This window comes from Nannospalax galili, unplaced genomic scaffold (genome assembly GCF_000622305.1).
Source record: "Nannospalax galili isolate Female #2095 unplaced genomic scaffold, S.galili_v1.0 scaffold636, whole genome shotgun sequence".
NCBI classification, from domain to species: Eukaryota; Metazoa; Chordata; class Mammalia; order Rodentia; family Spalacidae; genus Nannospalax; species Nannospalax galili.
In genome coordinates this window covers 2,470,939-2,488,667 of record NW_008338112.1, presented here as the reverse complement: position 1 = coordinate 2,488,667, position 17,729 = coordinate 2,470,939, and the positions used below count along the sequence as shown (strand labels likewise).

Sequence of the window (17,729 nt, the reverse complement as noted above, 5' to 3'; positions counted from 1 at the left end):
TGTAGCCCTGGTAGGCCTGGGACTTGGTATGTAGACCAGGTTAGACACAAGTGTACATCAATCCTCTTGTGTCTCCCTCTCTAGTGCTGGGATTATAGGTGTGCATCATCACACCTGGTCTGTTTTTATCCATTCATTCATTCCGAGACAGGGTCTTGTTCTGTAGTTCGTGCAGGTTTTGAGTGCTGAGTTTAAGTAATCTCCACCTCAGCATCCTGAGCAGCTGGGACTATAGGGTACACTGAACCTCAGTTTGTTTTTACTTTTAAATCAGAGAACACATGTGCTGATTTTGTATCTGTTTATTTATGAATATTTTCTCTACTAAAATTAGCACTTGTAACTTTAAAAATTGTTAGGTAGAAGTATCTCCTCTCCTCTTATTTTCTGAAGTTAACTTCCTTTGGGGAAAAAACTTTGGATTTTTAGATCACCAAAAAATTTAAAATAATTATTTTAGTTGCTTTAAAATTAGACTATAGCACAGTGGAGGAAGTCAGGATACCAGGACATGCCAGAATATGAAAATTTCCGGCACCTTCTACAAGCCCCAGTGGATGATGCACAGGAGATTCTTCACTCCAGATTTCCAATGCCAAGATACATTGACACTGAGCATGGCGGCAGCCAGGTGAGGAGTGTGTGCATATTATATTTGTTGCTAGAGGTGTAGAAATTTGTTTGAATGGACTGCCTCACCTAGCCAAAGGAAAAGGAGGAGACAGAAGGGGCGGGCATCAGGCTTGTTGTTTACAGTGGCTTTGAGAGCAAAAGGGTACCATTCCTGACTATTTACCTAAAGCTGGCAGTCTTCTCTATTTCTACCTCAGCTCTCCTAACAGCCACGTGCCATTCTGATGATGTGCCAGCTTTAGGTGAGCAAAAACGTAGCAACTCAGAAGATAATTTAGTGTACTTTTCTTAAAGTTGTTAATTTGCTGGGAAAGCCTACAAATATGAAGTTTTTCGTAATTTTACCTATCTTCCTCATTTGTTTCAGTTTTGTAAAAAGTAACTTGTCATGTTAAAGGAGAATGTTTTGGTATTACAAAAGGGTTTATGGTTGTTGGTCCTAAGAGGCGTGAATAGATACACACATATACACACATGCCTTTGGAGCCCTTCAGAAGGTCAGGTTGGGGGCCCTTAACATACAGTCACGAAATAATTCTCCCATTTAATTTTTGTCAGAAATTTATGTAATAATACATTAACTTTAAGTTGTTAGTTGTTTTACTTGCTCCTTAAAGGCAGGGTCATGGATTTTTTGTTGTTGTTGTTGTTGGGTTTTTTTTTTGTTTTTTTTTTAATATTTATTATTTTTATTTTATGTGTATGTGTGTATTGCCTGTGTGTAGGTAAGTGTACTCATGTTGTGCAATGCCCACGGAGAACAGACGAGGCTCTTGGATCCTCTGGAACTGGAGTTATGGACAGTTGTTAGCTGCCATGTGGGTGCTGGGATTCGAACCCAGGTCTTCTGCAAGAACAACCAATGTTCTTAATCACTGACCCATCTCTCCATCCCCTATTTTTTTTTTTTATTTATCACAATGTCATATCAGTAAGAACTCTTCAAAATCTTAGCAGTGATTAGAGTTTACTGTACACAACTATCATGTATTGAACATTTGCAAGGTACTTTCCAGGCCTATTTCATTTGATCCTCATGAGAATTCTGTTGCTGTTGTCTCTCTTTTGCAATTAGTAGAATTGATAATTTTACTCAAGGGAACACTTCAAATGAAGGGACTAGGATTTTTTTGAGACAAGATGTCACATGTAGCTCAGGCTGGCTTTGACCTTACATTCTCTTGCCTCAGCCTCCTGAATATTGAGATTACATGTGTGAGCCACCATACCCAGGTAAGAGTTAGGAATTTAGTCCTGAGCTTTTAACGCTAGGATTAGTGCTTTGTGAGTAAACTGATTATTTATAGCGCAGAAAAAGATTTTATAAGATACTAGATTTCAAAAGACTGGCTTTGTTTTTCTACAATGAATGAAAAATTTAAGACTATTCGCTCATTGAGGCCTCAGCGTGTTGTCATTTTCCTCATTTGTTCACATTGTTTTTATGATAAGCTGTAGTGGAGGGTGGGTGGAGTGTTGCCTAACTTGTCTCAGGGGATCACCTGTGGTTTAAAATGTTTCAGGTTCATTAAAGTCAAAGAATGTAGATTTTCATGTTTTTTGTTTGTATCTGTTTTGTTTCGTCTTTTTGGGACAGGGTCTCCCTGCAGCCCCAGCTAGCCTGGAACTCACTATGGAGACCAAGCTGGCCTCGAACTCACAGAGATCTGCCTGCCTCTGCCTCCCGAGTGCTGGGACTAAAGGCATGTATCACCATGCCCATTTTATGGGACTTAAAATTTCTGTTGTGGGACTGGAGAGATGGCTCACCAGTTAAGAGCTGTCTGCTTTTGCATAGGACCCGGGTTCAATTCCCAGCACCCACATGGCAGCTAAGAGCTGTCCGTAACTCCAGTTCCAGGGGATCTGACACTTTCTGACATAAGCAGGCATTGCACAACATGGGTACACTTACACACATGAAGGCAGTACATGCAGACACATAAACATACCAAAATATTTTTTTAAAAAATGTATGTTGTTATGTTGTTTCAGACTACTTGGTAAAAACTTTAGTTTCACACTCACTTTGTATTAAATTTCACACATAGGATTTTTATACTACATTTTAAAATTTGATATTTTTAAATATTATATTTAACAAAATTAATTTTACCAATATATTAAGTTGACTTTAGATGGCATAATGTATGCAGCTTATCTTTACTGCTTCTGATGGATAATGTTATTTGTTTTTTTGTTTTTTTTGTTTTTTTTTTCCTTTTAAGGCACGTTTCCTCCTTTCCAAAGTCAACCCTTCACAGACTCATAATAATATGTATGCCTGGGGTCAGGTAAGTGTATATAGCAGTCTTGGAAATTATTTCTTTTAATCTTCATAGTTTGTTATTTTAGTAAAAGCTACATTTTTTTCTGTCTTGATGTTCTTCTGGATGAAGAAGTATCCACCTCATCTGAAGGCTGACTTGTCAATCTTCATCTTTAGTGTGGCTTCATACTGAGATGCAGCTTTTAATTTCTTTTTTCAATATATTCATTTTTATTGAGTGTGCATTTCTTATAGTACATCTTAATCATATTTGGACCTTTCCCTCTCCACCTCCTGTAGCACTCCCACCTCAACAGATTTTGTGCATTTTGTTATATATGTTAAGGCCTATGTGTCCCTTGGTGTGAGTTAATCCACTGGAGCCTGGTCAGCCTGTCTAGTGTCACTCCCTTAAAGAAGATCAGCTCTCCCTCACCCCACAGTGATCAGCTGCCAGTAGTTCTTCAGCTAAGGTTGGGGTGTTTGACCACTTCTTCCCCAGTTTTATGCATTTTTTTTTTCTCGTTGGAGTTTGCATGGGTCTTGTGCATGCTGTCACCATTGCTGTAAGTTCATATGAGCAAATTCCCAGAAGCCTGGAAAACTCTGTTTCCTTGTTCACCTACCACCCTCGGCTCTTACAGTCTTTCCACCCCCTCTTCCACAGTGGTCCCTGAGCCCTGAGTGACAGAGGCCTAATATAGGAATCCTATCCAGGGACTCACACTCTGTAATCTCTTACTCTCTACATTTTGGCCAGTTATGGCTTTCTGTGTTAATTGCTCTGTTTCATGAGGAAGCTTTGCTAGTGAGACTTGAGAGATGCATTAATATTCTGTGTGTCCCATGTTCTACTATGTTCCATGAACCTTAGGGATAGAGGTTCCTTTGTAGATGTGACACTTTGGGCTAGGAACTCATAGAATTTTTAATTTCTTTGCCTCCTGCACATACTTGAATTTTCTGTAGACATTTCACAAACAGAATATCTTGACCTCACCTGTTTTTACACTGTCTTGGCCTTCCTGATTTTCTATTTTTACAAAGGGCCTTGACATCTTCATTCTAAGGCCTGAAAGTAGTCAATTTCTCCTTCCTGTCTCTAATTATTCACATATATTTTGCCCTGTTTCATCTACCCATTCCCTCCCTTCCATGTCATTAACCAAAGTCATGTCCTATGATTACTTTCACAGAGACTGTTGGAATTTCTTGCTATAAATGGTCTTAATACTTTAGGTCCACCCCCATTTTCATAGAGCCCAGATTAGTCTTCCTCATACAGTGGCCTGAGTGTCAACTCTGAAATCTTCAGTACTTTGATTAAATTATATAGGAACTGTTCGTGTTATTACTGCAGATCCTTATAGCTGTGATGCAAGTATCTAGTCCATGGTTAGACAAAATAGATTTTTCATTCTGCTTTGGCTACACTGAGCATATTCCCATTGCTGTGGTTTGGTCTTAGTCACCTTGGGCACATCCTTATTATTTCTCAATACATCATTCCTATTTCACTGAATCTTTGAGATCTTTCCTATTATTGTGTGACTGGGTTTGGGTAGTGTCCCTGTTCTGTCATCCTTTCTTTCCCATCTTTTTCCTATGACACTTTAGTTCTTCCTTCAGGCTGTACGTTGCATGAAGACAATAGCTTTCGTTTTCGCTTTTAACTTACAGTACCTTAAGTGTGGTGTATATTAAATTTTATAGATCTGGCAAGCAGAGCAGAGATCTGTGTGTGGGAGATCTATGGAGGTTGTTAGGAGTTAGGGGGTTTTATGTTGTTGTTTAAGTTTTATAATATAGACAAATTGAATCCAAGGTCTAAAAGGCATAAAAGGTGGGGAGATATTTTAGCAAGGAAAGGAGCTTAATCTTGGGAGTGTGGAAAGAACATGAACACATAGAAAAGAAGAAAAAGTACATGCCTAAACATACGTACACATTAGAGCTTGGCCTAATGCTAATATTTTTGCGCACTCATTTGATTGTTAAAACTTATATGAGATATTTATTATTAGCCCCCTTTTTCTAGAAGAGGAAATTGAAGCTTATATAGGTTAGCTTACTCAAGGTTACATAGCCAAACTGTGGCAGGGCCCTGGGTTTCTTTTCTTTTTTTAAAAAATTTTTTATTTATTTGTGTGTGTGTGTGTGTGCATGCGTGCGTGCGTGTGTGCGTGCGTGTGAAGGTTAGAGGACAACTGCAAGTCAGTTTTCTCCTTCCACCATATGGGTCCTAGGGATGGAATTCAGGTTGTCAGGATTGGTAGCAGGTGCCTTTGTACACTGAGTCATCTTGCTGGCCTAGGGCCCTGTTTTAACCTAAGCCAGACTGACCCCCGATACAGAATTTCTAGTTTAAGCTAATTTTATTATTACATTTAAGGAAGTAACTAGACAAATATTTTACTAAAAATTAATGAAATCTGATATCTTAGTTTTCTTTTTGCTAGAAATCAAGAACCCAGTGGTAGCTAGGAATATAGCACATACCTGTGACCTCAGAACTTGGAAGGCTAAGTCAGGGAGAGAGGGGTTCAAGGTCAGCCTCAGGTATCTAGTGAGTTTGAGGCTAGCCTGGGCCATTGGACCCTGTCCAAAAAAAAAAAAAACCTAACAAAACCTTAATTCCCCCCCACCCCCACCAAAAAACAAAGTTTCTCTGCCTAACAACTGAGAATGAAGGCCAGTCTTAGCATTCAGACTTTCAACATTCCAGAAAGTGTCAGCAGCACTGTGAAGGGATATACAATTACTGTAGAGGTCCCTAGAGAAACCCTCTGGAGGGACTTCAGTCACATCTATGAAAAACTCAGTTTCCTTGGGGAGAGTAAGATGTGGCTCAGGTTGATACATGGTGGAGAATGGAAAGGAACTGACTACTGGCTACTCTGTGTAGTCAGTAGAGAACATCATAATGAAGGGGTCACACTGGGCGTCCGGCATAGGATGAGATCTACGAAGGTTCACATTCACATCAGCACTGTTACTCAGGGGAATGGGATCCTTGCTGCAATTGGAAATTTCAGAGGGGAATAATACATTCACACAATTCATGTGAGAGCAAGTGTTGTTTCTTCAGTATCTCAGTCCCAGTAAGATGAGTTTAAATCCTTGAAGTGAATGACAGACAGTGAATATTTCAAATTCAGCAACCACAATAGTTAGAAACAAGGACATTGGAAATTTGGGGGCAGTATCTGTGTTTTTGAGAAAAGGAAAAGTGTGGCATGCCAGTGACTAAGATTGAAGTTATCCAGTAACAAACAAAAGCTTGGATTATAAGACCAGTTTGTGGGGTTTTCATGATGCAGAACAAATTGAAACACACACACACACACACACACACACACACACACACACACACACACACACACACACAAACTCGAGTGGTAAGTTTTAGCGGTGAATGGCCTGCAGAGGGCACCACTGCAACACTGTTATGCAGTGTTCCTAAAGTAAATGATGTAATAAAGTTTGGCCTTGATATCTAATCCTGGATGTATTTTGCTTAAACAGGGAAAAAAAGGTCCACTCAAAAAAATCAAGATCAACTCATTGCTGATTATTCTGAGTTCAGAATTACTATTTATACATTTGCAACAAGATCTCTATAATATGTATGCATTAGACAACATTTTTTCTAGGAGAAACAGATCTGGGATTGGATGAATTGAGTCAGAAATCATGTTAAAAAATAATTAGACACAATTTCAGGAAGAAAAAAACAAGAGCCACCATGTTGTTAATGGTTTAGGTCACATTGAGACCTCTGCTCCCCTGTGATAATTATGAATACAAAATAAAGGGAAGTTTTAGTGTCATACAGTCACAGATTTCCCAAACAGTAATAGTGGAAACGTGCCAGATCCACTAATTGCTTTATGCTACTTATGTAATCATTACAGCAATTGCAGGGCGTAGGAAGGTCCTGAAACTGGCATTTTATACATGCAGAAATTAAGACACAGCAAGCCGCCCAGAGAGGCACATGAGTGTAAGCCACAGAGCTACAATTTAGGCCTAGCATTCTGACTCAGTTCCTCAATTCCAGCACTCTGTCTTCCTTCATTGGCAGTTTTTTCAAGTTTTCATGAATTAACACGGGCTATGCTTTTTCCCTTATTCAAAAGAGGTTTTGTATGTCTCTGGCCAAGGCAGACTAGATCCACAGGAGCTAGAAATTCTTATTTCACACTTGCCACTGTTTGTTGACTTCTAAAAATTAGTTTCCTCATTTTAAAACTTTTTATTTATTAACAAATGAAATTTGTATACCATGAAAAATTTAAATTTTTTTATATAAAATCTCATCAAAATAATATTACAGTAAAATTTCACTGTTCATGGATTGAGTTATCAAAGCTTTGTGGATGTAGTTTTTATTAAAATATTTAAAATTTTCATAACTCTTGTTAATTACTTGAAACCCATAGAAATTAATTAAAATGACTAGAAAACTTGATAAGCATAGACTGTATTTAAATGCTATTATGAACCAGGTCTGGTAGCATATGCCTTTAATCCTGCGCTAAGAAGACAGAGGCAGATGCAGCTCCATGAGTTTGAGACCAGCCTGGTCTACATAGCAAGTTCCAGGCCAGCAGAGGCTTCATAATGAGACTGTCTCAAAACCACAAAAAAAAAAAGTTTACTTGGCAACTCTGTTAAAATACCAGGGAAAAGGGTCTGGAGACTAAGCTATCTTTTTAATAAAAATGTATATGTTATTTTTTAATGCGTGTGTGCGTGCCTATATGAGTTTATGTGCACCACAGGCACCCAAGGAGGCCAGAGTTAAAGGCCAGGAGTTAAAGGTAGTTGTGAGCCGCCATGTGGATGCTAGGTGCTGAGCCTGGATCCCCTGCATCCTCTGCAAGAGCAGTAAGTGCTCTTAGCCATTGCACCATCTTTCCAGACCCTACCTATCATCTTTAAAATTATTATTAATTTTTTATATTAGCATACAAGGTAATTGGTTTTATTGTGGCATCTTCATGCATTTTTGTAATTATCCTTTTTAATTTTTTTAAAGATTATTGGTTTTAGTTTTAATTATGTGTGTGTATGTGTGTTGGTGTGTGGGTACGTGCAAGTAAGTGCAGGGCTGGTGGAGGCCAGAAGAGGACAAGAAGAGGATGTTGAATCCCCTAGAGCTGCAGTTAGGCTGGGAACCTTACTCCGCTCCTCTGTAAGAGCAGCAAGCAGGCACTCTGAGCCATCTCTCCAGCCCTTTTTCTACTTTATTCTAATTTGTCTCTCTTCTGCTGCCCTTTCCAACCCCCATGTCCTCCTGTTCCTTTTCCTTGCCCTAAAAAACCTCCCTTTTTTTTTTTTTGTCACATGCATTACTTTACAGTTGCCCCCTCTACCCTTAAGATTTCTCCCTACCCTCTCATGGTCCCTTCCTACCTAGTATCTTCTCTCTCTCTCTCTCTCTCTCTCTCTCTCTCTCTCTCCACACACACACACACACACACACACACACACACACAAATCTATTTTCTGCAGACGGGAGCATATATTTCTCTTTCCGAGTCTGGCTTACTTTGCTTAACAATGATTTCCAGTTCCGTCCATTTTCCTGCAAATGTCATTCCACTGTGTATGTGTGTGTGCCACACTTTCTGTATCTGTTCATCTGTTCACAGAAATCTAGGCTCGTTCCATGTCCTAGCTATTATGAATATTGCAGCAATAAATATGGATGTGTAAGTATCTCTGTTGTAGGACTTAGATCCTCTGAGTATATGCCCAGGAGTAGTAGAGCTGGGCCACACGGTAGTTCTTGTTTTACTTTGTTGTTGTTGTTGTTGTTGTTTGAAAACCATTAGCCAAGAAAATGTCTATATTGTTGACAAATGTTCTAATGTCTTTGTTGGCTCACCACCATACTGGTTTCCATAGGGACTAGGCCAGTTTACATTCCCACTAGCAGTGAAAGGTCCCTCTTTTCTTACATTGTAACTAGGTCAGGCTGTCTTAAAGCCCTAACCCTCTACTATATCACACTGTTGGTCTTCCTGGTAACTAGCCCACATCCTGAGATAGTGCATTTCCTAGCAGAAGCTCTTGTGATGGGAACAGCCCTTGAACAAGGAAGACAGTCTTAGGGAATCCTAAGAATGTAGGTGGTTTCCCTCAGGAACCAGGAGCCTGGGCATTACTCTGAAATGACTTTGTTATCTGTTTTAATGTTTGCATGTGCATTCCACAGCATCACCCTGGGTTTTAATCAACAAATCCTTCTCTTTTCATCTAGGAGTCAGGAGCACCTATCCTCACAGATGATGTTAGTTTACAAGTGTTTATGGATCATTTGAAGAAACTTGCTGTGTCAAGTGCTGCTTGACATGCAGACATGTTAAGGACACTCAAGATGAAATACTGTTTCTGTTTCATTTGCTTTTTCAATCTCTGTGGAAACCAATAGAGACATCTCTTTAGACCTGTTTTGTGTCAGTTTGAGACAACATATGGAAAAATATTTGGTTGTAGATTGAGCAGAAATAATGAGAGCAACAAGAACAAATTTATTTTTGCTTGGCAGTATTATACCTGATTTTAGAAATTTGAGGTCTTTATAGTTTAATTATGTTTAAGAGTCAAAAATAGTCTGTTTTTTGTATTACAGATATAACTTTATTGTATGTTGCAGACAAATCCAAAGTGGCACTGAATACCCTCACTGACCTTTTAAAACTTATTTAATTTTAGCCAGAAAAGAACAAATCAGTAGTAATAATAAATGCAAACATTTTTGCTTATTTGTTGAATATTTTTCTGTGATTTGTAACACACAAGTATTCACTATTCTGTACTCGCTCTGTTAAAGTGGATTTGTTTTTATGATTTATTTAGGGATTATATGACTATTGTGGTAATTCTTACGAAGGTAATTTAATGTTTTGGGTTGTTTGGAAAATTTATTTAGAGCTGAAAAACTTGAGTGAGATAGCAGTCCCACAGATGACTAAATGTGAAATTCTCACAAAGTACCCAATTCATGTGGCTCACCATGTAATTTTTTTATAGAAAACAAAGCATGCTGTCAGAGTGATTAAAGACATTCTTTGCAGTACAGTGACTACTGTAATATTAAATCACATTTGGTTTTCACTGTATCATTTTGTTTCCCCTTCTTTTTAGGTGAATTTTACATGATGCCTTCAGTGTTTTAACACTATTTTAGGAGTTTTCACATTGCTTTTTGTTTCTGCTTCCTTTTTGTGAAATTATATTAAGTTGTGGAGACAGTATTATGTCATGTATAATTATGTCATGTGGTGATAGTTCTGTTTTGATTCATTGGTTAGTATCATTCACTTTTATCTTTTAAAGTTTACGTGTAGCAAATATGTTTACGTTGCTAAAAAAGATGAATTTGACGATGACATTAATGCATCAAGTATGCAAATGAAAGGTGGTGCTCCTGTAGATGCTGAGATGATGAGACTGGTGATCACACTTGCATGAATACAATCGTATGGTGGTGAAACAAACTTGTAATTGCTTGTTATAGTCAACTGTTTAAATAAATTGCTTTCTTCTTTTTTATTTTAATTGAATTGTGCTAGACCAAAATGCCAATAAAATATACCATTCTCTCTTTTCTTATTTTGAAATCTCATGAAGTGTGATAAGCTGAATGTAAAATTAGAGCACTTTAAAGTTTTCTGATTGACACATAATTGAAACATGCTTGTGGGTACAGTATATTTCAGTACCTATATACCATAAGCAATGACCAAATTATCTTAAGTAGCATTTTTATTTCCTCCAAATATTAGTCATTTCTTTGTGTTGGGAACTTTCAGACTTCTCTCTCCTAGTTCTTAGAAAACATGTAATGAATTGTGAACTCTAGTCACTCTACTGTGCTGTAGAACGTAGGAGCCCATTCCTCCTGTTCTATACTTTGGTGCCTATTACCTGAGCTTCCCCTCTTCCCTCTTAGTGACAACTGTGCTACCTACACTACTATGAAAGCAATCTGCGTGCACACATGGAGGCCAGAGGTTGACCTTAGGTGCCTTCTTCCATTGCTCTCCCCCTTATCTTTTTTTTTTTTTTTTTGGTTTTTTTGAGACAGGGTCTCCCCGTAGCCCCAGCTGTTCTGGAACTCACTATGTAGACCAGACTGGCCTTGAACTCACAGAGATCCGCCTGACTCTGCCTCCCAAGTGCTGGGACTAAAGGCGTGTGCTACCACACCTGGTCCACCTTATCTTTTGAGGCAACTGAGTTGACTAGATGAGACCAGCGAGCTTAAGGGATCCTTCTGCCTCCACCTCCCCAACATTGGGATTACAGATGTGTACCACTGTGCCTGACTGTTTACATGGATGCTGGGGATTTGAACTTAGGGCCTTGTGCCTGCACAGCAAGCAATTTACTTACTGACTGAGCCATCTCTCCAATCCTAAATCAAAAATTGTTTTTGGTTGTTTGGTAGGGTCTCGTGGTCTAGACTGGCTTTGAGCTTTCTGTGGAGTCTGGTCTTGAACTTCTGATCCTCCTGCCTCAGCTCCCAAGTGAGATTACAGATCTGTGCCATTATGCGTGGCTTGAAACCAACTTTATGTTTTTTGAGACACAGTTTTACTATGTAGCCCTGGCTGGCCTGGAACTCAGTATGTTATTGAGGCTGGCTTCAAATTCACAGATACCTTCCTGCTTCTGCCTCCTGAGTGCTGCGATTAAAAGAATGTGCCACCATGAGGGGAGGAAGCAAATTTTAAGTTTTCACGTATGAGTACAAACGTGTGTGTGACGTTAAACATACTAAATCAGCACACAAAGTAACGTCCTTCATGGTGGCATTTTCACACGTACCTGTCGTTACCCTTTGTTCCTCCCACCACCTTGCTTCTCTTTTGCTTATACCATTTTTTAAAAATTCATGCAATGCTAGGTTGGTCCCCTCTCTTAATTATTGTAAATAGTGTTACAATTAACAGTGCACGTATTTCTGATAGAATGATTTCATTTCTGTTCGGTAAATACCCAGAAGGGTATAGCTGCATTACATGGTAGATCTATTTTTAGGTTTCTAATGGACCCTTAACTATTTTCCATAACAGGTATATGAATTCACATTCCCACCGGCAGTATGCAAGTTCTGGTTCTCTGCCTCCTCATTAGCATTTGTTATGTTTTTCTTCCTTGGTAATAGCCTTTCTGCCTGGGGTGAGATATCTCACTGTGCTTTTTGATTTGCATTTCCTTGGTGAGATGGAGTGAATATTTTTCATATGCTTGCTGTTAAGCACATTCTTTCTTGGCTGCTGTAAATTCAATGCTGTGCCTTATTTCTCATGATTTTATGTAATTTAAGTTTTTTTTTGTTTTTTTGAGACAATCTTGCTATGTAGTTCAGGCTGTCCTTGAACTCAGTGTGGCTCTGATTAAGCTTGAATTTACAGTCAGTCCTCTGGCCTCGGCTCTCTGGGGCTGGGATTACAGGGATGTACCACAGTACCTGGCAACACTTTATTTTAAATGAGCAAGGCATTTTGGAAGTTATTTTAAAAGCAGTATTGAAAGTTCAGATTCTTTCTAATGTTCTTGAAGTTTTTATTTTCATTTTCTGTGTCTGTAGGGTACATGTGAATGTTCTTGTGTTCTGTAGCATTCATTTTTCCTTTTCATATTATTTTACCATGCTTTCTTTGATTTTTTTCCTGTTTTCCTAATATATTAAACAGTGATTGTTCCATCCTAAGTAATGCTTTTTGTTATTTTTCTATCATATTAATACAACTATCCCAGCTCTCTTTTTGTTGACCAGATGTTATCTTTTTTTATTCCCTTCCAGGTACTTCATACCTCTCTACCTTGGTTATAACACTTTTGGAGGCAGCAAATAACAGACTTTTAAAAATCCATTCTGATCATCTTTCTTTTTTTAATGTTTTCTATTTTTATTTTATGTGTCCGAGTATATTGCCTGCATGTATGCAAGTGCAGCTGTATCATGCAGTATCACAGAGGTCAGAAGAGGGCATCGGATTCCCCTGGAACTGGAGTTAAGGACAATTCTTAGCTGCCATGTGAGAGCTGGGAATGAACCTGGGCCCTCTGCAAGAGCAGTCAGTGCTCTTAACTGCTGAGCCATCTCTCCAGTACCCATGGTCATCTTTCTTAACTACATTAGTTCCTCTGATTTGTTCTTTTTTGTGCCTCTTTTAAACATTCACATTTTAATTTGATTCTCTCTTCCCCTTTTTCCTTAAAAATCTCCCTTCTAATAACTAATGATGTTTTCAACATCATGCTGGTTAATCTTCATTGTCAACGGATTTAGAATCACATAGGAGACACCTAGCTGATGCCTGTAAGGGTGTTTGTAGAGAGGATTGCTGAGAAGCAAAGATCCACTCTGAATGTGGGAAAAGAGAAAGACAAAAGACAGCTGAGGTCTGGCGTTCCCTGTGTCTCAGGTTCCTGACCTGCCCACATAAGAGCAAACAGCCTCCTGCTCCTATAGTAACAGCTGAGAGCAGCTCCCCAGGGCCTTCCCCACCATGAAGGACTGCGTCCTCAACAGCGAGCCAAAATAAGCCCTTTCTCCCTTGAGCTGCTTGTCAGGTCTTTGGTCACAAAATGTGTAAAGCAACTATTATAAGCATGCACACAACCCCACATGAAAAGCAAAAGGTAAGAGATACCTAAGCCAGGATATGAAACTTCCAAACCAGTAGGGGAAAAGATACTAGATATTTTACCAAAGTGAAGTCAAGAGAAGAAAGAGCAAAGAAAGAGCATGGGAAATGAGGACAGAAAGGAAAAATACTGAATTACTAGCATAAGACTATAAAATTGATCTCACCCACCTTCCACAGAACCTATCCAGATTTGTTGTTCTATCATTGTTTACAGTTGAGCACTTTTTGTCAATTTCAAAAGATTTTTTATTTTTCAATTTGAAGTAACAGATATGTAAATTAAAATGGCTTCAAGTTGCTGCATGCTCCAGGGTAACTTAACAGTTTTATACCAGAAAACAATATTAATGAATTGAGGAGTATTCAAGTATTGTATACACAAGTGAGCTTTGACCAGGATTTTATGGGGCAATATTTAAATCAATTTTCCAAAAAAAAAAAAAAAAAAAAAAAGGCTCTGACTGTTGAGCTAGGAAGCCATCTGACACTTTCTGATATTGTTACTTAAAGAATTTAGGGTAGGCAGTACTAGTGGTGACTGGTTAGTTTCCAACTAGGAAAATGTTTCCAACTAAGACACTACAGAGTTACTGCCCAGAAGACTGAACATTTCCCAACCACAATGGCCAAGGAATTTTGGCAGAGGAGTCAAGCCAGGAGCTGCTTCCTGTGGGAATGTGGCCTGCTCTGCTGTGGGATCCACTGTTTTCTGACCAGTGCTCAGCTGCCTTTCCAAGGAAGCATCCACACAGTGCTCCTATGTGTAATGTTGAACATGTTCTGGGGACTGCACTGTTTGTTTTGGATAAATAGCGCAATCCATAGTATCAATTGTCATAAGATTAGAATCTATTTCTAAGAATAACAAATCTGGAGCTTATGAGTAAAGATGTCACTTCCCAGTGACATGTCTACTGATTAATAACCTCCAAAAAGGAGGGATCACATTTTACTTTATTTAGTGGCTTAGAGCTCTTTCTTCAAAACAGTTTAAAAATAACAATCTCCAGGGATTTAAAAATTATTCTTCACGGAATCCTTGTGAGATGCTGATAGGTTAAATGTTGGATATGTTCGGCAGCATTTGTAAAGTAGTAAAATAGAACAGAAAGGATAGCATCCCAGATCTCCAGCTTGAGCATGCACAGAAACCTAGGGCTGCTGATTTCCATCCCTCAAGCTTGAGAATTTGTATTTCCAGTAAGTTCCCAGTTCATACCAGAGTTGCCACTGTAGGTCCCAATTTAAATGTAGTCATTGCTATTTGGGGCTTGCACAGTGTTCCCATTTTGGAATTGGGACATTCAAATTTGGGAGCCACAGGCCTGGAATTGATGGCTTAAGTTATAGGACTAGATGAGAGATGGCTGTACTTTAATTATTTATTAGGAACTAACAAGGGATGTTGGGAGCAAAGTGTCAGACATAGACTTTCTCCCTTGGGCATGGATTATGCCATCATGTATGGGCTTTTATGATATTTAATTCTAAAACTATTTTTAATGAGAACATTAAGCCTACTGATTTATCAAGTATACGTTTTTCAGCAAGGAAGTATTTCTATTAAAAAAGCTATCAAGTTGCTGAAATATTAATGGTAGTACAATATCATGTAACCGAAAAGAATATTTTCACTGAATCCTGGGTTATAATATCCAGAATTAGGATCTGTATTTTAAGGGGCATGTTGAAAAAATAAGATTCTGAATAATAAACTCTGAAATGGCTCAATTAATAGTTGTCTTTAATTATGAAATAGCTCACTTTTTAGGACTATGTAAAAGAATGTCAAGGCATATTATGAAATGTTCCTAATTAGGCATGTTTATTAATTGGTTAGATAACTATTAATGGGGTATATAGACATGGCTTGACCTGGAATTAAAAAAAAATTTTTTACACTCTCTGAGCTGACTTTGGACCAGAGACTTCTGTTTATGTTTGCTATGTGATAGCTTTTCTCATTAAAAAATAAATTTATTTACAGAGGGCCATTTCAGTTATATTTACTTACTGCCATCCACACTCCTGACACACTCATAGTAAATGACTAATGATTAGTTTCCATTTAGAGTCTAAAGTCCAGCATGGTTTCAGGGAGCTACAGGTCCTTTGGCAAGAACATTGAGCACAATTGCTGCACTTGCTCAGGCTGTATGGAGACAGCTACATCCGCTGCTCCATCTGCACCTAAGCAGAAATCATTAGCTGTCTGTAACACTGAGGAATCTTCCTGTACCACTGAAGGAAACTGACTACTGGGTTGGAAAATCTCCACCCTTCTGGAAGCCCTTCCACAAAATAGCTCTGTGGAATGATGTATTTCTTGCAGTTAAATTATTGAAGTGGTGACTGTCAAATAGGGATATGTTAAAACATGTGCAAAGCTTACTTTTATTAACAATGTGATCACAAAATATATTTAATAATGATATAGCTAATGCTATATGTTATATATGGATCTGTTCCCGTAAAAGAAAATACCTGTTAATAATTTAGTCTAAAGTTACCTACACAGAGTAAAATACCCAGATTCTCAACACAGGAGACTAGACATGTCAGTCACCATGGCCACATCCCCCCCTACTTGCAGCTCTGCTGAGCTAGGCAGTTAGCCTTAGTTTTTCCCTTAAGCAAAGGGGTGGGTCCAGTTTCCTATATGCACTTAGTCCATAGACAGACTGCCAATCTATTAATGACTTGATAAGACAAAGTTTTATTATGTTTTTTTAAGGGGGAGGCTCCTATAGCCCCAGCAGGCCTGGAACTCACTACAGGTTGGTCTCGATCTCACAGAGATTCACCTACCTCTGCCTCCTGAGCACTGGGATTAAAGGCAAATGCCACCACACTTGGTGTGGTTACATTCTTAATAAAAGTAAGCTTTGTGTATGTTTCAACATATCCCTATTTGACAGTCACCACTTCGATGACAGTCACCACTCCATAGCAAAAATGATGATTAACGAGACAATTGTATTCTAAGATTGAATAGGACCATTCAATGATGCCTGCCTTCAGGAGGCATCAGCCATTTTGTAATGAGAGAAAGAAGGTAGACAGAGGGCAAACAAGGCCCAGAAGAAGAATACTGGTGGTAGAACATTAGGGTGAAGGTTCCCCAACTACTTCTGCTGCAAAATGTTTCCCAGATTGTACTAAATGTAGAAGCATGGCTGTTGGGGGAGTCTTACCCTTACACCTAAACATGCTCGGTAGAGTAACTCCCCATTGTTTGAGACAAGTTAAACTTACTCATGGAACAAAGATCCTGGTGACTAACGATTTACCTTTGGCCTCACTGGACTGTAAAGAATAGGGATTCAATATTCCAAACCCAAGTTACAGCTGAAATCTGGGGCACGTTGTGACAGAGTTCCAGGAGATGTCCTCTTTTATCTCTTTGTTCAGAAAAGATGTTTCATCCAGACTAGGTGTAAATAGCAATCCAGCAGAATTGCTATTTACAACTTTCTGTGTTGGAGGCCAAGCCTTAAGTGTACCCCTGCCCCAGTTTGAAACAACCAGGTGGCCTTGTAAAAACATGTTTTTCTTGCCCTGATTTTTTCTACATTTTATTTCCTTATCTTGTGAAACCACCAGGGCTCATGACTGTAGTAGAAATTCCCCAGCAGGGCCTTGCCGCCTTCCACTCCCCCTGCCTTCTCTCCGCCCTTTACCTTCCCCCACCCTCCGCTTTACTATATTAACACTGTGTGATTGCGCAATAAATGAGACTTGATCAGAGTACTGTCTTGTCTCCATTTCTTCGTGCCCCCTGTCTGTTCATTCCTCCAGGTTCAGTCTCGGTGCCCCACGCTGTTGCTCCGCGGGTCCCCACGCTGTTGCTCCGCGGGTTGGGGCATCTCTGGCACCCAATGTGGGGCTCGAGGAAGACCACCGAGAGGAATGTCAACCACAGAGAACCTGCACAGGCACCCCCCACGAACCCCCGAGATCACCATGGAACCACCACCATGAGACAGATCGGTAGAAGAGAAGGTAAGGTTGATGCACCCAATAGATAGGCATTATTAGTGCTTGAGATTCTCAGTCCCACAATAGGGAGGGACCCCAGCTCCTGAGAAATTGCCAGCTTGCTTGGGGTAGGAGGAACAGTGTACTTGTTCCTTCTAAGCCGTCCACCGAAGATC

The 17,729-nt window shown here is 39.2% G+C and overlaps 1 protein-coding gene across 1 annotated transcript in view; it reads left to right on the top strand.

The window, feature by feature from the left end:
* Sec23a (Sec23 homolog A, coat complex II component) overlaps positions 1-9,260 on the top strand; it is a 52,503-nt gene extending 43,243 nt beyond the window's left edge. Inside the window, exons 19-21 of the mRNA XM_008832898.3 lie at positions 476-631; positions 2,862-2,927; positions 9,171-9,260. Of these exons, the coding sequence (XP_008831120.1) occupies positions 476-631; positions 2,862-2,927; positions 9,171-9,260 (312 nt within the window). The remainder of the gene's footprint in view (positions 1-475; positions 632-2,861; positions 2,928-9,170) is intronic.
* The last annotated feature ends 8,469 nt before the right edge of the window (positions 9,261-17,729 follow it).